Consider the following 15639-nt stretch of genomic DNA (forward strand, 5'->3'; position numbering starts at 1 on the left):
TCTTCACTAAGAGATTTCCCTCTCCCCTTCTGCAAAGAATAATGAAAGCTGAAAACCTGTCAGAGCTCCATCGCCATCCTCCTCCTGCTGCACCGGATCAGGTGACAACCAAAAGCGGTATTGCATGCACACTACAACACAGAGCATTTTGTTTAGTTTCAGTAACTTGGTCATCAACCCTTCACGCGCTTGGCACTCGAGGGCGATGGGCAGCCACATCACGCTGGCAGAATTAAATGCAGCAGACGAGGAAAATGGTCATCAGTTTATTTGAAGCCAGTACAAAAATACATAGGCACATAAAATTCTTTTCGCTATCATTATTGACTTAGATATAAAGCCTGCCATACATTCAAATAAAAAGGTCACCCTTTTAATCACTAAAATGGTAATTTTGTAAATAGAGTCTATATAGAAAAACATTTAAGTAGATTAATAGCATAGAAAATACTGCTGTATGAACTCTGTTTACTTTCCCAGTGTATACAATACCAGCCAGACCTTGGCACTAAAGTGTGCACGTTTACAAACAAAATACGCTTTAAAAATATTTTACCGTTTGGACAATAAATCTAACCAGTAGATTTAAAATAAAAACCCAAAGCTCTCAACATAACCAACATCCTGGCCGCAAATGCCTCAGCACAGCAAAGTTACAAGCAAACGTGATAAAAAATAATCTCAGGAGAGTGCAGGCGAGCAAGTGACACGATTACCTGGGCTGGGCTAAAAGCCTTTGTATTTGGTCCAGTACTGCACCAAGTTAAAACATATGTTATGGTTTTGCACAGCTATGGCACAAGTTCTCCGTTACATGTACAGCTACATATAAAATACTCCAATAAATACAGCTTGTCTAAAGACCACAATTACTTTTTAGCAAATACCTTCCAGAAGCAAACTATGTTGTCTATGGAAGCCTCTTCCCTAGTGACTAAAAGGAAAGTGTAGAAAAAAAAATAAACACAAATATAGTTTTACCAAAAAAAAAAAAAAAACCTTTTGCCAAAATTATAAACAAGAATTCTTTTTTTTCAACCAGAAGACAACCCAGGGGAGACACCTAGAAGTGCTGCGTAGGGCGATTCTTAACGTCAGCGGACACTGCCTGATGCGTTAAAAATCCTTTAACCGACCCAAAGAAACTTTACTACCTCAGAAGCGAACTGCAGGGCAGGATTTGGACAAGGCTAACGTGCTCGGCTCGTATCGGTCACACGACGGCAATGCCGGGCGTGCTCGGCCCCGCGGCGGCAGGGATCCTGTCCCCAGCTCGGCGCCCTTCTCGCAGCATCGCCCCGCGAGCTCTCGCCCCGCGACGACGGCAGCGCCCGACGGCTCTGCACCGTCCCGCTGCTCCCTGGACCGGGGGCTGCTCCCAGCTGGGGCAGCGGCCCTGGCTGCCGCCTCCGACGGGGCCCGGGGCCCCCCAGACAGCGACTCGCGCCTCCCTTCACTGGGGCAAACCACCGAAGGGAGCTAATTCGGGAATCAGCTGCCCAGCACCTTGCTGCGCTGCTGCTCAGATGCAGGCTAAGCCGCAGCTGCATGTGTCACACGTCCTCGTAAAGAGACAAAACACAGCCAAGGAAGTTCAGCCCTCCCAAAACGGATGCAATTCTCTCAAGTTCACACCACCTCTGCCAGTCCCTACAGCCAAATTTCAGCATAATTAAAACCCCAGGAATTCCTCATGATCAGACTCAATCACACGTGTTCTTAAATGCATCTTGTCAATAATCTGTAAAGGCAGCAATCGCGATTGTGCAAATCACCAGGACCAACATTACTCCGTAGCAGACACCCCCGATTCCTTACTGCGCTCTGCCCGTGATCAGCTGAACAAGGAGAGTTTGCTTTCCCGAAAAGCGCTTCCCTGGTCACACAGAGCTTTTTCCTTTAATGTCCATCTTGATGCCAGCTTCAGACGGCTTGTTCATTTGCTCCTCTGTAAAAGTGATGTAGGAATACACCAGGCTTCCAGCAATACTGCAAAACACATTTTACGCAACACAGTGAACGGATGCACACAGACCCCAAAACTCCAGCTGCTAGCAAAAACAGCACTCTGTTAAATTTCTGCTTATTCTGTTAAAATTCTGTAAATTCCTGTTAAAAACATATTCCAACACCTTTACAACCAGCATTCCCTCGGTATTTAACTAGCAAAACCTGCCACCAAGAGCCTGCTGAAGGGGCTGGCCCGAAGCAAGGCTTCTGCACCAGCCTGCCAGACCCTATTAATAGCCAGACGGTTACAAAACACTGGTTGCTAAAGAGAAGTCAAAAACATGGGAAGACCAACGGTCGAGCGTCAGCTGCAAGCTTCGATTTGCTAGCAAATTCCTTCATCTACGTTTTCTTCCTAAGACTATATATTTTATCTAATTCACACCCAAATGCTTAATATCCTGCATTCCTACTGTATTACTGGATGTGCTGCATCACTAAAATGGTCCTGCTGAAGAACATGGCAGAGTAAGGAAACTTTTCAAAACAGAAATACACACTAACACATAAAGGATATGTTTCTAAAAACCCTGCTGAAATAAAAAATAATAGCAGTAATAAAAAGTATTTCCTTCTGCTACCTTCAATTCTATGGTTCAAATATGCAACTTGGAAAGCAGCCCAAGGTTGCTGCTACGACACGCTCGCATATTCTCCTGCCTTTAAAACAACACGGAGTCTGTTTGGAAGCTTCACGTAACCTGAGCTGCGAACAGAGAGCCCGAGCGGAGCTAAAAGCAGCGCTGGGATCCACGGGAGCCGGGGGAAACGCGGGTCAGCGTCGCGGCAGCTTTCCTCGGGGGCGGCACGGGCACGAAACAGCCCCCCGACGCCGCGGCGCTGCCGAGCGCAGGAGCAGCCCGGGGAGCACCGCAGGAAAAGCGCTCCAGTGCTTCCGTTTAAACAGTTACACTGAAAAAGGTGCAATCATATGCACTGCAAAGCACTGCTGTTGCAGCAGTAAAAATGCAAAAACGAAAGGAGCCTTCCTCCCCCACTTTAAGCTCCATACAGGAAGCAATTTCCCTTTACACGGTCTCAACATATCCTCATAGAAAAGGAATTTACTGCCCAGGAATTTGCTTTTTATTCCCCACACCTGTTTTCTACTTCCCTAAAAACAAACAAACAAAAAAAACCCTCAAATCAGCTCAAACCCACTGAATAAGAAGTCTGCAAAACCAAGAAGTCTGAGCTCAAAGCTGCCACCTCCTTATCCTGCAAGTGTGTGCACAGATGAACTGGAGATGCGCTTTCCTCGGCAGGTCACTGCCAAGCACAGATAACTGCAGGATCAGCACTCGCTCTGTCTCAGGTCAGACACTAACTTTGCTGCTGTTCCTCCTACCATGATTAATTAAAAATTGCAACTCTATGCCAAAAAATAGAGAAAAATCTAATTCCATAGGTTTTTTTTTTGAAAGGAGTGTTTAACCAGTCAAACCGTTTCAGTTTCACAGCAATTTTCACTTGCAAATCACAAAAAATAACTGCAAACGCTTGAAATTCTTACCTGATATTTAGACCAATGAAGTTTGTCCATGTAAAAATATAGTCTCCTCCAAAAAACATCCCAATATAGGTTATTAAAATATTCTGAAACGAAAGAAGATTTTAGGTACAAGAGACTAAGTTTCCGTGTTTTCTGCACCGACTCCTGACCCCGGGAACGCTCTGCGGAGCGTTACCAGTGCCAGAAACGCCAGCACCCGAGCCTGGCGTCGCTCCTGGCGCTCCTCTCCCCTGCCCGCTTTTCTTTTTTAGAGCAAGGTCAGGTTAAGAAGTTGGCATTTTTAATATCTTCATATGCTACGTGAACTCCCCAAAGTCTATTGCTTAGCCCAAGATAGCCAAAAATCGCATTAAAACCATCCTCTGCTCTCCCTCCCGTGAATGCAGCACGCAGCAAAGGCCACTGCAGCCTCTTCAAGCACGGCAGCGTTTGCTGCAGGAGCTGCTGCAGAGGAGAAGCCAGCACATCTGGGCGCACGGCAGCGCTGGGATAACGCCCGCAGACAAGACGGACCCTGCGGCGATGCCGTACGGCAGACGTGCAGAAGGGGAGGCATCCTGGAAGCCTCAACAGCGCGTGCACGACCCGCTGGGAGAAAAGCACCTGGAGCCCATGCAAAACGGGAGGACCGATGGTGCCAAGCTGCCACGCACATCACCAAAATTCAATTTACTCACGCTCCAGTGGCTAAAGCATCTGTTTAATAAGAGGTGCAAGTAATTGCTACAGCACTAGCCCCGGCAGTGACCTTCAGGGCAGAGAACGCCACTTACCTTAATGCAGCCAACTATTGTAGTTGTAAGAGCAGAGTTATACTGAGTGCAAAGAACCGTGGAGTACATCAAAATAAATCTGCAGGAGAAAGGCTCGACAGTCAGGCTTCAAGACACATTTATTATGCTGCAATTAATCTTTTAATCTCTTGCTCGCTTTTCCAGAGCATTTTTCACATTGCCACTTTTTTACAAAACCAGCACTGAAGCAGGGTAGGAAATAAATTCTGCCTGCAACAGCTCTCAGAAATTTTCTCCTTATCAGGACTAAAGACTTCCTGTCCCCTCCCAGAGCTGCTGAGGCCACCGACACGTTTTTCTTTCAAGGACAGTGCATATGCCCCCGGCTCAGCTGTGGGTCTCTCTGATGGTCACCGCGGCTCCACAGAGGGGACCTGGAGCCACCCAGCAGATGAGAGCAGCGAGCAGCACTTACAGGCTCCTTCTTCAGACAGCCCCAGGGAGAAATTCCTTTGCAGCAGTAGCTAACCGTTCTTGCCAGCACTAAAATTAACCTTATTAGTGCTCTTAGTTAAGCTGTTCAGAAGAGTTAGTTAATGGGCAAATGGAGACGACCCTTTTGCGCGGGGGCTCCCCACCGCCTCGCCGTCCCCGAGGGACCGCTCGCCCGGGGAGCCCCTGCCGCGGCGAAAGGCAGGGAAAACACCCCGCGGAGGGGGACACGAGGAGCAAATCCTTACCCCATTATACACGACAGCGTAAACTGCACGACGAAGAACGCGTCCGCCCAGCCTTGGTACTCCATCGCCTGAAACGAAGACGGCCGGCGTCAGCGGCGGGGGAGACGCGGGAACCCGCAGCCCCGAGAGGAGCCCAGCCCCGAACGGCGGCTGTCACGGCTGCAAAGTGCCACCACGGGACACCCTGCGCTGTCCACCCACGTCGGCATCGCCTCCCGGCCCGGTCCAGCATCCCAGCAGAGATCAAAACCCTCCCGGAAAAAGCATGGAATCAAGTCCAAGGAGCCCATACACGTGCGTGGAGGCGGCAGAGGCATTTCCTCGACAGCTACAGTCCAGCACCGCCCTCTCGGGAACCCTACGCAACAGTTTCTGCAAGACCGCTAAGACCACAGCGAGAGCACGATTTAAAAGGTTGGCAGCATTTTTATGAACTGGAACCACGTGCAACCCTGAGCATCCCATGGAAGCTGGTTCCCAGGCATCCTAGTTTTCCAGCTACGTCAAAGCTCAGAGCAACGTAACCGAAACGGAGGCAGACCCTGACGGGGCTCCGGAGTGAACCTGGCTGTAATTCGCAGAGCTTCAGACACTCGAGGAGGACCTCAGAAGTTCACATACATCCTACAGGTCTAGATTTTTGGGGGGTGTGGAGTAACACTCGGAAAAGCACAGCTGTGGATATAACACTTCACTGCTTCTCAACCCAAGCGAACCAGCAGAGATGCTTGTGTTTGCTCTTGGGATTTGAGGTCCATACGTTTCAGACAGCTACCAGGGATGACATACAAGCAACGTCCCTGTAGCAGATGCATCAGGCTGGCTAGTAAAAACTCTCCTTACATCACTGAATTTCGTCTTAGGGTTTTTTTGTTGGGGATGATTGGTTTTTTTTGTTTTGGGTTTTTTAATTGTTGTCATTGGGGTTTGTTTGTTTTTTAAAGAAAGTTTACCCTTAGTTCAGTTGAATTTGCTTTTCTCGCCAGCGTCACGGTTGCAGCTGACCTACAAAACTCCCCCAAGAGGAGATGCAGCTTGCGACGGGGACAGGGAAGAAGGAAACGAGGCCAGGAGGTGGTAAAGGCTGGGGGAGCGCCTCACCTCCCGCGCGGCAGGGAAGGTCATCGCACGAGAGCAGCAAGGGGGCTGCGCTGGAGAGAGCAAGCCCGGCAGGTGCCATCCCTGCCAGGCAACAGATCCCACTCATCCACGGCAGAGACCGGGAATGAGCACAGCCCTGGAAGCGTCAGGAATTCTCCTTCAGACTAGAAGGAACAGCTTTGCTTTAGCACCAGGAATGACTGCACAGCCAGAAAGCTGAACAGCTATGAGAAAGTTACTGCAAGGATTTGAGTTTCTTAAAGATTTAGTAGCACACTGGTAATGGATTGGGCTACTTAGCTGCTGAATGTCCTTAGACTGCTGCTTAAGCTCGCCTAGCTGCCTTTGCCCCCCGTCTCATCTCTTTCGACTACACGTGTCCTTTGCCCACCTGACTGCGCTGCTGAGAGCTGCTGCTGCTCGGCATGGAAGCACTGCACCGACGCACGGTTTGCTTTGATCTTGCTCATTGATAAAGTGGGGCAGCAAGTGACATCCTGCCCTACCAGCGCAGCACGATTCAGCTCTAGCTTGCTTCTGCCTAGTGCAGGAATTTTCCGTTTCAAAATAATTATCACATCCCCCTTCACACACTGGAAAGTGAGATTAGATCTGAGGTCAAGTTTCTTTGAATTTGAGTTCTCCTGTGCACTATAAGGCTGAATTTTTAGAAGCACAATGGTTACACATCTTGTGTAACCATTAAAGCAACGCGTCAAGGCTGCTCGGCACACATCTTTCTTAACAGGAGTGGCAGCAATCCAGGTGACCACAGCTGCACACAACTGCTCAAGTGACCTCAGGCATTTTATCAGCAGTTTGGTGCCAGAGACTTCCCAATTTAGCAACCGTTCGACACGGAGCTTCCACACCGAGCACGGCAGCTGCACAAACCTGACGGTAATTCGGGAGCTTGAACACGCAGCGGCTAACCAGCGCTGGAGCAGCAGCTGCACAGCTAAGGCAGGGAAGCCTCCACCAGCGACGCTGCACAGCGTCGGGGCATTTCAGTGCCGGGCTTTGCACAAGCAGATCTGTTGCTGGGGGTAGCTGAGCTCAGCCAAGGCTGGGTGGACAGTGCGTGGGCTGCGAAACCCACCGGGGATCCCAGGTGAACGGCTGGCCCCAGGCGAGCAGGGGTCAGCACGGGCTGCAGAGCCTGGCACAAGGAACAAACCCACGCAAAGCCGGGGCCCCTACGCAGCAGGATTTCTTGGAAGGGAGCTTTCTAATGAGGCACAAAACACACGCCTGGAGGGGACCGGCCTGCAGGCCCTTTACCCCCTTCATGATCATGATTATTATTATTTTGCTTGCATTCACCAGCACAGTCATTTCTGCCTCTTGTCAAACAAGGCAAGACATCACCACCTGTGATGCTTGTTAATGAACTACTAGATTTAACAAACTGAGTTGGTAGGATGGGGGAGCCTTTCCAAAGCAAAACTAATAACGACCTCCTGCTCTGCAATCTCGTCTGACAGCTGCCACTGCACGAAGATGCAGCTCCTCCTGCACCTCCCTCCTGCACCGGCTTCCACCCCCTCCCCAGAGACCATGACTTTGCTCCTCTGCCTCATCCTGTGAATCCAGGGAAGTGTTTCCAACACACGCAGTGTGGTTACATGCTTCGCAAGAGATAATTTAGCTACACACGTTTCAAAAGACTGTTTTTCATAACGCTGCAAATGTTGAATTTCCTGGTAGTAAGTTCAACAGACGCATCTTTGTTTGCTTTCAACTGCCAAGAGCTTGTCCAGAGGGGGGAGAAAGAGAGAAGTTTATTCAGAAAAAAAACGGTAAGAGGAGATTTCTATACGGGCTGAACAGAGGCTGCACAGTGCAGCACAGAGCAACATTCTGCTCCTCGTCCGCCAGCTCCTGTTTATAAACGAACACATTATCCCCAAATATATTCCAGCTGAGCCGCCCGCCATGAAGAGCGGGGGCCTAGGCTCTCTGCTTAACCTACACTCGCTTCTCGCCACGTAATCACGGCTCACTATCTCAGTGACGGCTGGCCAGGACGTGTCATCTTGGCGTTAAGCTCCTAAGGGGGAGGAAGCTGTTGGGGCTGGAGCACTGCAACGCGCAGGCCCTCCCCGTTCAACGCCCCAGGCGTCACCGTGGGCAGCCTGCGCGGGGACGGGGACTCACTGCTGCGGCTGGCACCAGCAGCTACCCGCGTCCGGCCGGGAGGGCAACGCGCAGCGCTTCCCGGCTGCAACGCGTTGTGAACGGGCCAAAGAGCTCCTCTTTCCAAGAGGAGCCAGTTCGTGCAGGTACGAAACGTGAACGCTCTTGTGGGTCAAAGAAATCAAGTACAACTGCACAAAAGCCAGCTGCAAACACTCTTGTAAATTTAGAGCGTACCGAACTACAGATAAATCAGATATGCTGATGAGGCAGTCCTGGCAAAACAGCAATCTTTGGAGCAATTCAAAGTAAAAGGGAAAAAGAGAGACATCTGAAGAGACTCATTTGTTCCAGAAGTACTAACTTTTGTTTTAAATAATACTCGGTTTAATTTATTCCCCTCACACTTCTCCATTCCTCAAGCATTACGAAAATGCTTTAATGAAGCAATTCTGCGGATTTAAAGCAAGCAGAACTTGCATTAGCTTTTTATCCCAGTTTCACTTGCACAGTTCTCTCCTGTTTGCACAAAACCTGTCCTCAGATCATCCTTTGCCCTAAACCGATGCAGCAGATGTTATCTAGTATTTATTTGCAAGTTGAGGATAATGAAGTATTTATCAGTTTCACCTTTTTTACATAAAATGGCAAATATTCAACATGTAAGTTACAGAAGGGTGTGTGTGGCTGTATGCTGAAACAAACAGTAAAACGTTCTTCTAAGCAATACAGAATCATACATTTTGCCTAAAAGGTACTGTGCCGCTGAAGATTTTGCTTTTTGGGATTGGATTCCTACCTTTTGCGCATCTCCGGTGAAATAGGCAATGATCAAGGTGGGAAGTATCATAAACAGTGCATTGTAATATAGCAGACCGTATCTTCCCAGCTCCTAGAGAAAGGAAACATCTGTGTTATTTAAGTCGGCTCCAGACAGAACACAGAACCTTATTCATACTGCTACTGAAGACCAGGTCTTATGAGCTAAATCCATGCGGGATTCGTAGAGACAGAAGAGTTGCAGGGTTTTTATGGTGTGTGAGACCATTTCTACAGTGCTTTAAAACATCAGACCAAGTTCTGCTCTAGAGGCTTTTTGGAAACCGTGTTGCTCACAAGCCCCTACTTGTTTTCTCCAAAAAGGAAAGACACACAGAAAAATTTCACAGAACCAAGATGACAATTTGGTCAGGAATTTGGAGACAAAAAACAAGTAGTAACTGCGGATATTAGTATTTCTAGCAAATACTTTCCACTGGCCACATCTCCAGACACCAGCGCAAACCGAGCCAAATAATCCGGGTATACGAATTGCGACCAAGCCCCCAAATCGGCAGGTTTCCCTGCGTTGTGGCAAACAATTCGGGACTTTCCTATGCCCGCAGCCAGAACATGCGGGCACCTGTGGAGAGGCGCCCCAATGCCGAAACGCGGCTTTCCCGGGAGGGCGTGGGGAAACAAAAAACAGCACCTACAGCAAACTTCACAAAGCACTGGATTTCCCCTCATAGCTTGTCTATGAGATAAGGCCAGGAGTCAGACTAGGTCAGCAAGCTCGAAGCACTACCATTAACCGAAATGCAGCTTCTGGGCTGTCACAGCGGAGTGCAACTGTTCCCAGGGGCTCACAACGGCCACGACCAGCACCGTTTGGCAACAGTGACACCAAAAACAGCAGAGTAGTATTACCAAATCTTTTGGACAAGAGATTTTGAGAGAGGGAGGGGGTGGCAGAGGACTGGGACCACAGAAATTGCAATGCATCACTTCCTAGCAGTTCCAGTTTCTTCCAGCATTGGGTATATTTAGAACAGCAATCCCAGCGCTAGGCAATGCACCCAGAATAAGAAACACAACAGCATGTTTAATTTGGAATACGATTTCTTCTCCGGTTCCTGCTGCAGTAGGGCACTGAAGACATGAATTAAAAATAAAAAATAGTCCTTCACCATTCACACAAACTTCTTCCTCCTACACAACAAAACCACGCTACTCTTCCCAAAAAATAAAGAGTAAGACCAAGAAAGCCATCTGAAACCATAGCCTCAGTATTCACCATGACACCAAATGATAACTTCTAGTGCTAAAAAAATCCATGAAAACGTACTTTTAGTTAAGGTGGGAGAGAATGACGTGTTTACCCTGTGAACAGGATGCGCCAGGGAACACGGAGCACTTTAAAGCATCCGAGCAGGCACTCAACGTGGGGCTCAGCCCGCTGAAGGGGAGCGTTGCCCCTTCCCACCCGAGGCCATGCCAGTCCCACCCCCAGCGAGCCCGGCTGCGAGCGGTGGCACGCAACGAGGAGAGTTAGGTCAGGAGAGTGCAATTCTGAAGTGCCATAAATGAAAGCAAAGGTCAGCCTACCTTTGAATCCAGCTTCTGCTTTACATAGGCACCATTTGCAGCTGTTAAGGCATCGTTAATAAGGATAAAAATATATCCTTCCAAATCAAATGCCAAGTCAGAGCTAGGAAAAGAAAAAATAAGTAAGATTTGTAACTGTGCAGAGTGTAGCACTTGAAAGATTTCTTCCACCTTTGTCAGTAAGCTGTCAGAAAGAGTTAATCATGCAAGGACTGGGATCCGAGTCTGGAAAACATTCTTTCCTATTATAGAGTATGTCTGGAGCAAAAAAAAAGGGCACCATTTACTCACACTCTTCTCGGGACATAATGTGATATTCTCTTCACCTTATCCCAGTGAAGAAATTCAAAGTTTTGCTCTAGCAACCTCCGTCAAAGGATCACAAGATATTTTTAAGTGAGCTTTGGTTATTTCCTTAATGGCACATATACCAGAACGTGCCGCCAAGATTTCACCACTGAAAGGCCCCCGAGCACTGCATTTAGCGAGCTTTCAGCAGCTTCGCTGGCGAGCCAGCACATGGGCCGTTTCAGAGACGCTGAACAAAGCAGCAAGTAACAGCGCTGAAAGGATAATAAATCTGAAGGCTTACCTAGCAGCTACAAACGCGCCAATTATCATTGCAAATACTGTCATCTGAATACTCCAAGAAAATTTCTTCCTGAAAAAGAAAGATAAACAAGAACACTGCTATCATTCATAAACACAGTTAGGTCTTCATTAAAGTATTCCAGGCTGGGAAAAGCATTTAGTCACATCACTCACTGGGTGGGCGGCAGGGAAAAGGCAACACAGAAACAGCAAATAAAAATGTTTTTAGCTAGTTACCCTTGTGATTTTTTTTAAAAAAAAAACATTAGTACTGATGAGGTGCAAGTTGGAGTGCTACAACTCTGCTCGTTACAGCAAGGACTGAGCACAGCACTGCCGCGCTTGCGGCCGTGTTTGCTGTTGGGATGAGCTGGGAAGCCCTGGCATGCCCAGGGAAGGGAAGGGACGGGACTGCGGCATGCAGCAACAGCATAAACCACCTCGGGATCTCTCCTGCTGCAAGTGTTAGCAAGCGGTACGTGCAGAAAGCAGCGAAGGCAAATAAGCTAAGCAACCTCACCTAGCACTGCCAACAGACACAACACCCTCTGCCACCGGGAATTAACTGCACTGAGCCCGTGGCATGCACGCACGCACCACTGTAAGTGCACAGAGAGCACAACCACGATCCCCTTTGCTTTGCAGTTAAATATCGCACTTCACCTCGCCCATCTCTTTTTAGGCAAAGAAAAAGACCGTGCAGATCAAGGTAAGTTATTGTAATAAATAACGCATTACGGCATATCCATTTCCTCTACCCGCTCACGTTTCTAAAACCTAGCGTGGAGCCAAAAAAGCCTGACCACACACATCTCTGATGCACAAAAGCTTACTAAAATATGGCATGCCATTTCAACATCTTAGAACTCTTATAACTACAGACAGTATCTTTCATTGATAGCTTTGGAAAAAAGCTGGAAAGACTCACTTGAGCAAAAATCCTTCAGCAAACATTGTAAACAGGATGGAGAACCTTCGCAGGACTGTAAACATTGGCAGGCTGCAAAAAATGAGATTTAACAAGGTAAGAGGGTTTCCCTCCCCGTGCTACAGCAACGCAACTTATCAGTCCACAGTCACCCTCACAGCAACACCCTGAATTAATGCCAAGGTAAAGATCAGGCAGAAAAAGCCCTCAGGAGGGGATCACCACCTCCCACACCGGGTTCCTTATTCCCCAAAGCAATAATTTGGGATCACAAGACTTGAGCTTTCGGCATGCAGAACACAGTCATGTCACGCGCTGCTGACCACGTTTACCTTGAGATAGCGTTGCAGATATTACACGTAAGCGAGGAGCACAGACCACACCGTGCTCTCCCAAGGCAAGGTCTCCCCAGTCTGCCGTTATACACCTCCCTCCCCACCCCAAACCCCTGCATACAAAACCTCCCGCATTTCAGGGAGGCTTCGTTCCAAAGCCAGGGATTTGGGGCCGGACGGGGCACCTCGTGAGCCCGGCAGGGCGAGGAAACCCCCGGCGGGCAGGGGAACTCCGCCTGCAGCCTCCCACGCTTGCGGCTGTTATCCTCCAGCAGTGGCACAAGACATCAGCGCACAGGTGACGCTAATCACAACATTTAGCCCCTTCCAGCAGGTAAAAGCAATCCATACTTTAGTTTCTTTGTGCTGAACAGTCCTGTGATTTGGTTCCCGAAGTACAGGAGAGGTAGAGGAAACGTCTGGAAAGTTGTGAGAGGGATAACAGTTAACGGACAACTGAAGGCAGCCAGAGAACTACCCAAAAAGTAGCAAAATTACATATATAACTTTTATATATAGTTCTTTCCATCCTGAAATGGAAGTTTTCTCACACACGCGTGTTCAGGCTCCCCAACGCGCACAGCACAGACACTACAGTCAGAGGTTTTCCGTAGGGGACCGGCGTTACCAGGGCAATGCACACAAACACCGCGCGCACACACATGCCCCTCTGCTCAGAGACGCGTTTCATCCCGCGCAGAAAACCTTGGCGAAACAACAGGAATTCTGCGGTTAGAGGAAGCGGCCTGTTCACCGGGCGAAGGGCTGCGGGGAGAAGCGGGAGCCCAGGCCGGCCGGGAAAGGGGCTGGTGCCGCGTGCCCGCACCGCGCCGGGCTCCTCCGCTGCCCCGGGATCGCGGCAGGCAGGGTGCAAATGCCATTTTAATGGGGAATGGCATTTAAACGGGAGCGGCTGCGTGCCGTGCGCCGGTTTCGAGGACGGGCTGGCGCCTTACCCGGCGAGGTATGTGCCTGTCGAAGTCGGGGAACTTGACCACGCGCAGCGCCTTGCCCGCCCACAGCACTGCCACCGTGGCCAGCATCTGCGGGAGGGGGAGCAGAGGGTGAGCGCCGCCGCCAGCCCCCCCCCGCGTGGGGGTCGGGGGGCTGGGGGGGGACGGGGAGGGGGGGGACACGGCACGCCGCCACTCACCTGGCCCAGCCCCACGCACAGCGAGGACGGGAACCTGCGGGCACGGAGCAGACGTCAGTGATGGCTGTGCTGATGGGGTGACCCCCCCCCCCCGAACCTCCCCCACCGGGCTGGGAGCCCCCCGGCGCTGCAGGGACAAGGCCCCATGGCTGGGGGGGCACAGGGAATGGGGATGGGCACTGGGGTGCCCAGTTCAGGGGGGGGGGGGGCCCACAGTGCAAAAGGCTCCCGGAGGGGGGGCTGCATGCATTGGGGGGGGGGGGCAGGGTAGCACAGGCCCAAAGTAGGGGGGCATGCAAGGGGGTGCCAGGACCCAAAAGGGGGGGGAATTTGTACGGGACGCCCTGGGTTCCCAAGGGAGGGCCATAGTGTGTGTGGGGGGGGGGTTCCCAAAATGGGGGGGAGCCCATGCCAGGGGGAGGCCATGCCAGAGGGGTCTTGGTGGGGGAGGGACGGGGGCACTCAGCCCATGCTGGAGGGGGCCCGGGGGGGGCAGGGGGCTCAGCTCATGCTGGAGGGGTCCGGGGGGGGGGGGTTGGAGGGGGACTCAGCCCATGCTGGAGGGGTCCCGGGGGGGGGGGTTGGGGGGGGGGCTCAGCCCATGCTGGAGGGGTCCCGGGGGGGGGGGCTGAGCCCATGCTGGAGGGGTCCCGGGGGGAGGTTGGGGGGGGGGCTCAGCCCATGCTGGAGGGGTCCCGGTGGGGGGGGGCTGAGCCCATGCTGGAGGGGTCCCGGGGGGGGGGGGCTGAGCCCATGCTGGAGGGGTCCCGGGGGGAGGTTGGGGGGGGGGCTCAGCCCATGCTGGAGGGGTCCCGGTGGGGGGGGGCTGAGCCCATGCTGGAGGGGTCCCGGGGGGGGGGGCTGAGCCCATGCTGGAGGGGTCCCGGGGGGAGGTTGGGGGGGGGGCTCAGCCCATGCTGGAGGGGTCCCGGGGGGGGGGGCTGAGCCCATGCTGGAGGGGTCCCGGGGGGAGGTTGGGGGGGGGGCTCAGCCCATGCTGGAGGGGTCCCGGTGGGGGGGGGCTGAGCCCATGCTGGAGGGGTCCCGGGGGGGGGGGGGCTGAGCCCATGCTGGAGGGGTCCCGGGGGGGGGGGGCTGAGCCCATGCTGGAGGGGTCCCGGGGGGGGGGGCTGAGCCCATGCTGGAGGGGTCCCGGGGGGAGGTTGGGGGGGGGGCTCAGCCCATGCTGGAGGGGTCCCGGTGGGGGGGGGCTGAGCCCATGCTGGAGGGGTCCCGGGGGGGGGGGCTGAGCCCATGCTGGAGGGGTCCCGGGGGGAGGTTGGGGGGGGGGCTCAGCCCATGCTGGAGGGGTCCCGGTGGGGGGGGGCTGAGCCCATGCTGGAGGGGTCCCGGGGGGAGGTTGGGGGGGGGGGGGCTGAGCCCATGCTGGAGGGGGCCCGGGGGGTGGTTGGGGGGGGGGCCCATGCCCATGCTGGAGGGGTCCCGGGGGGGGGGGTTGGGGGGGGCTCAGCCCATGCTGGAGTGGTCCGGGGGGGGAGGGTTGGGGGGGGGGGACTCAGCCCATGCTGGAGGGGGCCCGGGGGGTGGTTGGGGAGGGGGCCCAAGCCCATGCTGGAGGGGTCCCGGGGGGGGGGGGCTCAGCCCATGCTGGAGGGGTCCCGGGGGGGGGGGCTCAGCCCATGCTGGAGGGGCCCCGGGCGGCGGGCGGTCGGTCGGTCGGTCGGCCGGTGGGTCGCGCAGGCCGCGGCCGTACCCGTAGGTGGTGAGGACGCTCTTGTTGAGGACGACGATGAGGAAGGAGCTGAGGCCGTAGAAGGCGGCGGCCAGGAGCCGCAGGCAGACGCTGAGGCCCGGCGGCGCCATGCCCCGCTGCGCATCGCCGGGCGCGGGGGCTCCCGCGGGGGCTCCCCCCTTCGCCCCGGCCGCCCGGCGGCTGCGCGCCGACGACGACGACGACATGGCTGCGGGGGCGGGGCCAGAGCGCGGGGCGGGGCGGGGACAGCGCGCGGGGCGGGGACAGCTCGAGGGGCGGGGACAACGGGGCGGGGCCAGAGCGCGGGGCGGGGCCAG

The 15639-nt window shown here is 53.0% G+C and overlaps 1 protein-coding gene across 1 annotated transcript; it reads right to left on the minus strand.

The window, feature by feature from the left end:
- Positions 1 to 252: 252 nt before the first annotated feature.
- SLC35D1 (solute carrier family 35 member D1) lies at positions 253 to 15552 on the minus strand. The gene is made up of 12 exons (XM_064516340.1): positions 15323 to 15552; positions 13609 to 13642; positions 13412 to 13498; positions 12807 to 12874; positions 12121 to 12192; positions 11194 to 11262; positions 10602 to 10704; positions 9034 to 9126; positions 4998 to 5065; positions 4297 to 4375; positions 3524 to 3606; positions 253 to 1989 (listed from the first exon to the last, which is right to left on the minus strand). The coding sequence occupies exons 1-12, from the start codon at positions 15526 to 15528 to the stop codon at positions 1881 to 1883; spliced, it is 1071 nt and encodes a 356-aa protein (XP_064372410.1). The 5' UTR covers positions 15529 to 15552; the 3' UTR covers positions 253 to 1880.
- Positions 15553 to 15639: the final 87 nt, after the last annotated feature.

This window comes from Dromaius novaehollandiae, chromosome 8 (assembly GCF_036370855.1).
Source record: "Dromaius novaehollandiae isolate bDroNov1 chromosome 8, bDroNov1.hap1, whole genome shotgun sequence".
NCBI classification, from domain to species: Eukaryota; Metazoa; Chordata; class Aves; order Casuariiformes; family Dromaiidae; genus Dromaius; species Dromaius novaehollandiae.

Excerpts from the sequence above, each read along its gene's own strand:
- SLC35D1 (XM_064516340.1), bottom strand. The coding sequence starts at position 15,528 with ATGTCGTCGTCGTCGTCGGCGCGCAGCCGCCGGGCGGCCGGGGCGAAG. Across the intron at positions 5,066-9,033 it reads TCACCGGAGATGCGCAAAAG|GCGATGGAGTACCAAGGCTG; the intron begins GTAGGAATCCAA and ends TCTTCGTTTCAG. Across the intron at positions 3,607-4,296 it reads CAATAGTTGGCTGCATTAAG|AATATTTTAATAACCTATAT; the intron begins GTAAGTGGCGTT and ends CTTTCGTTTCAG.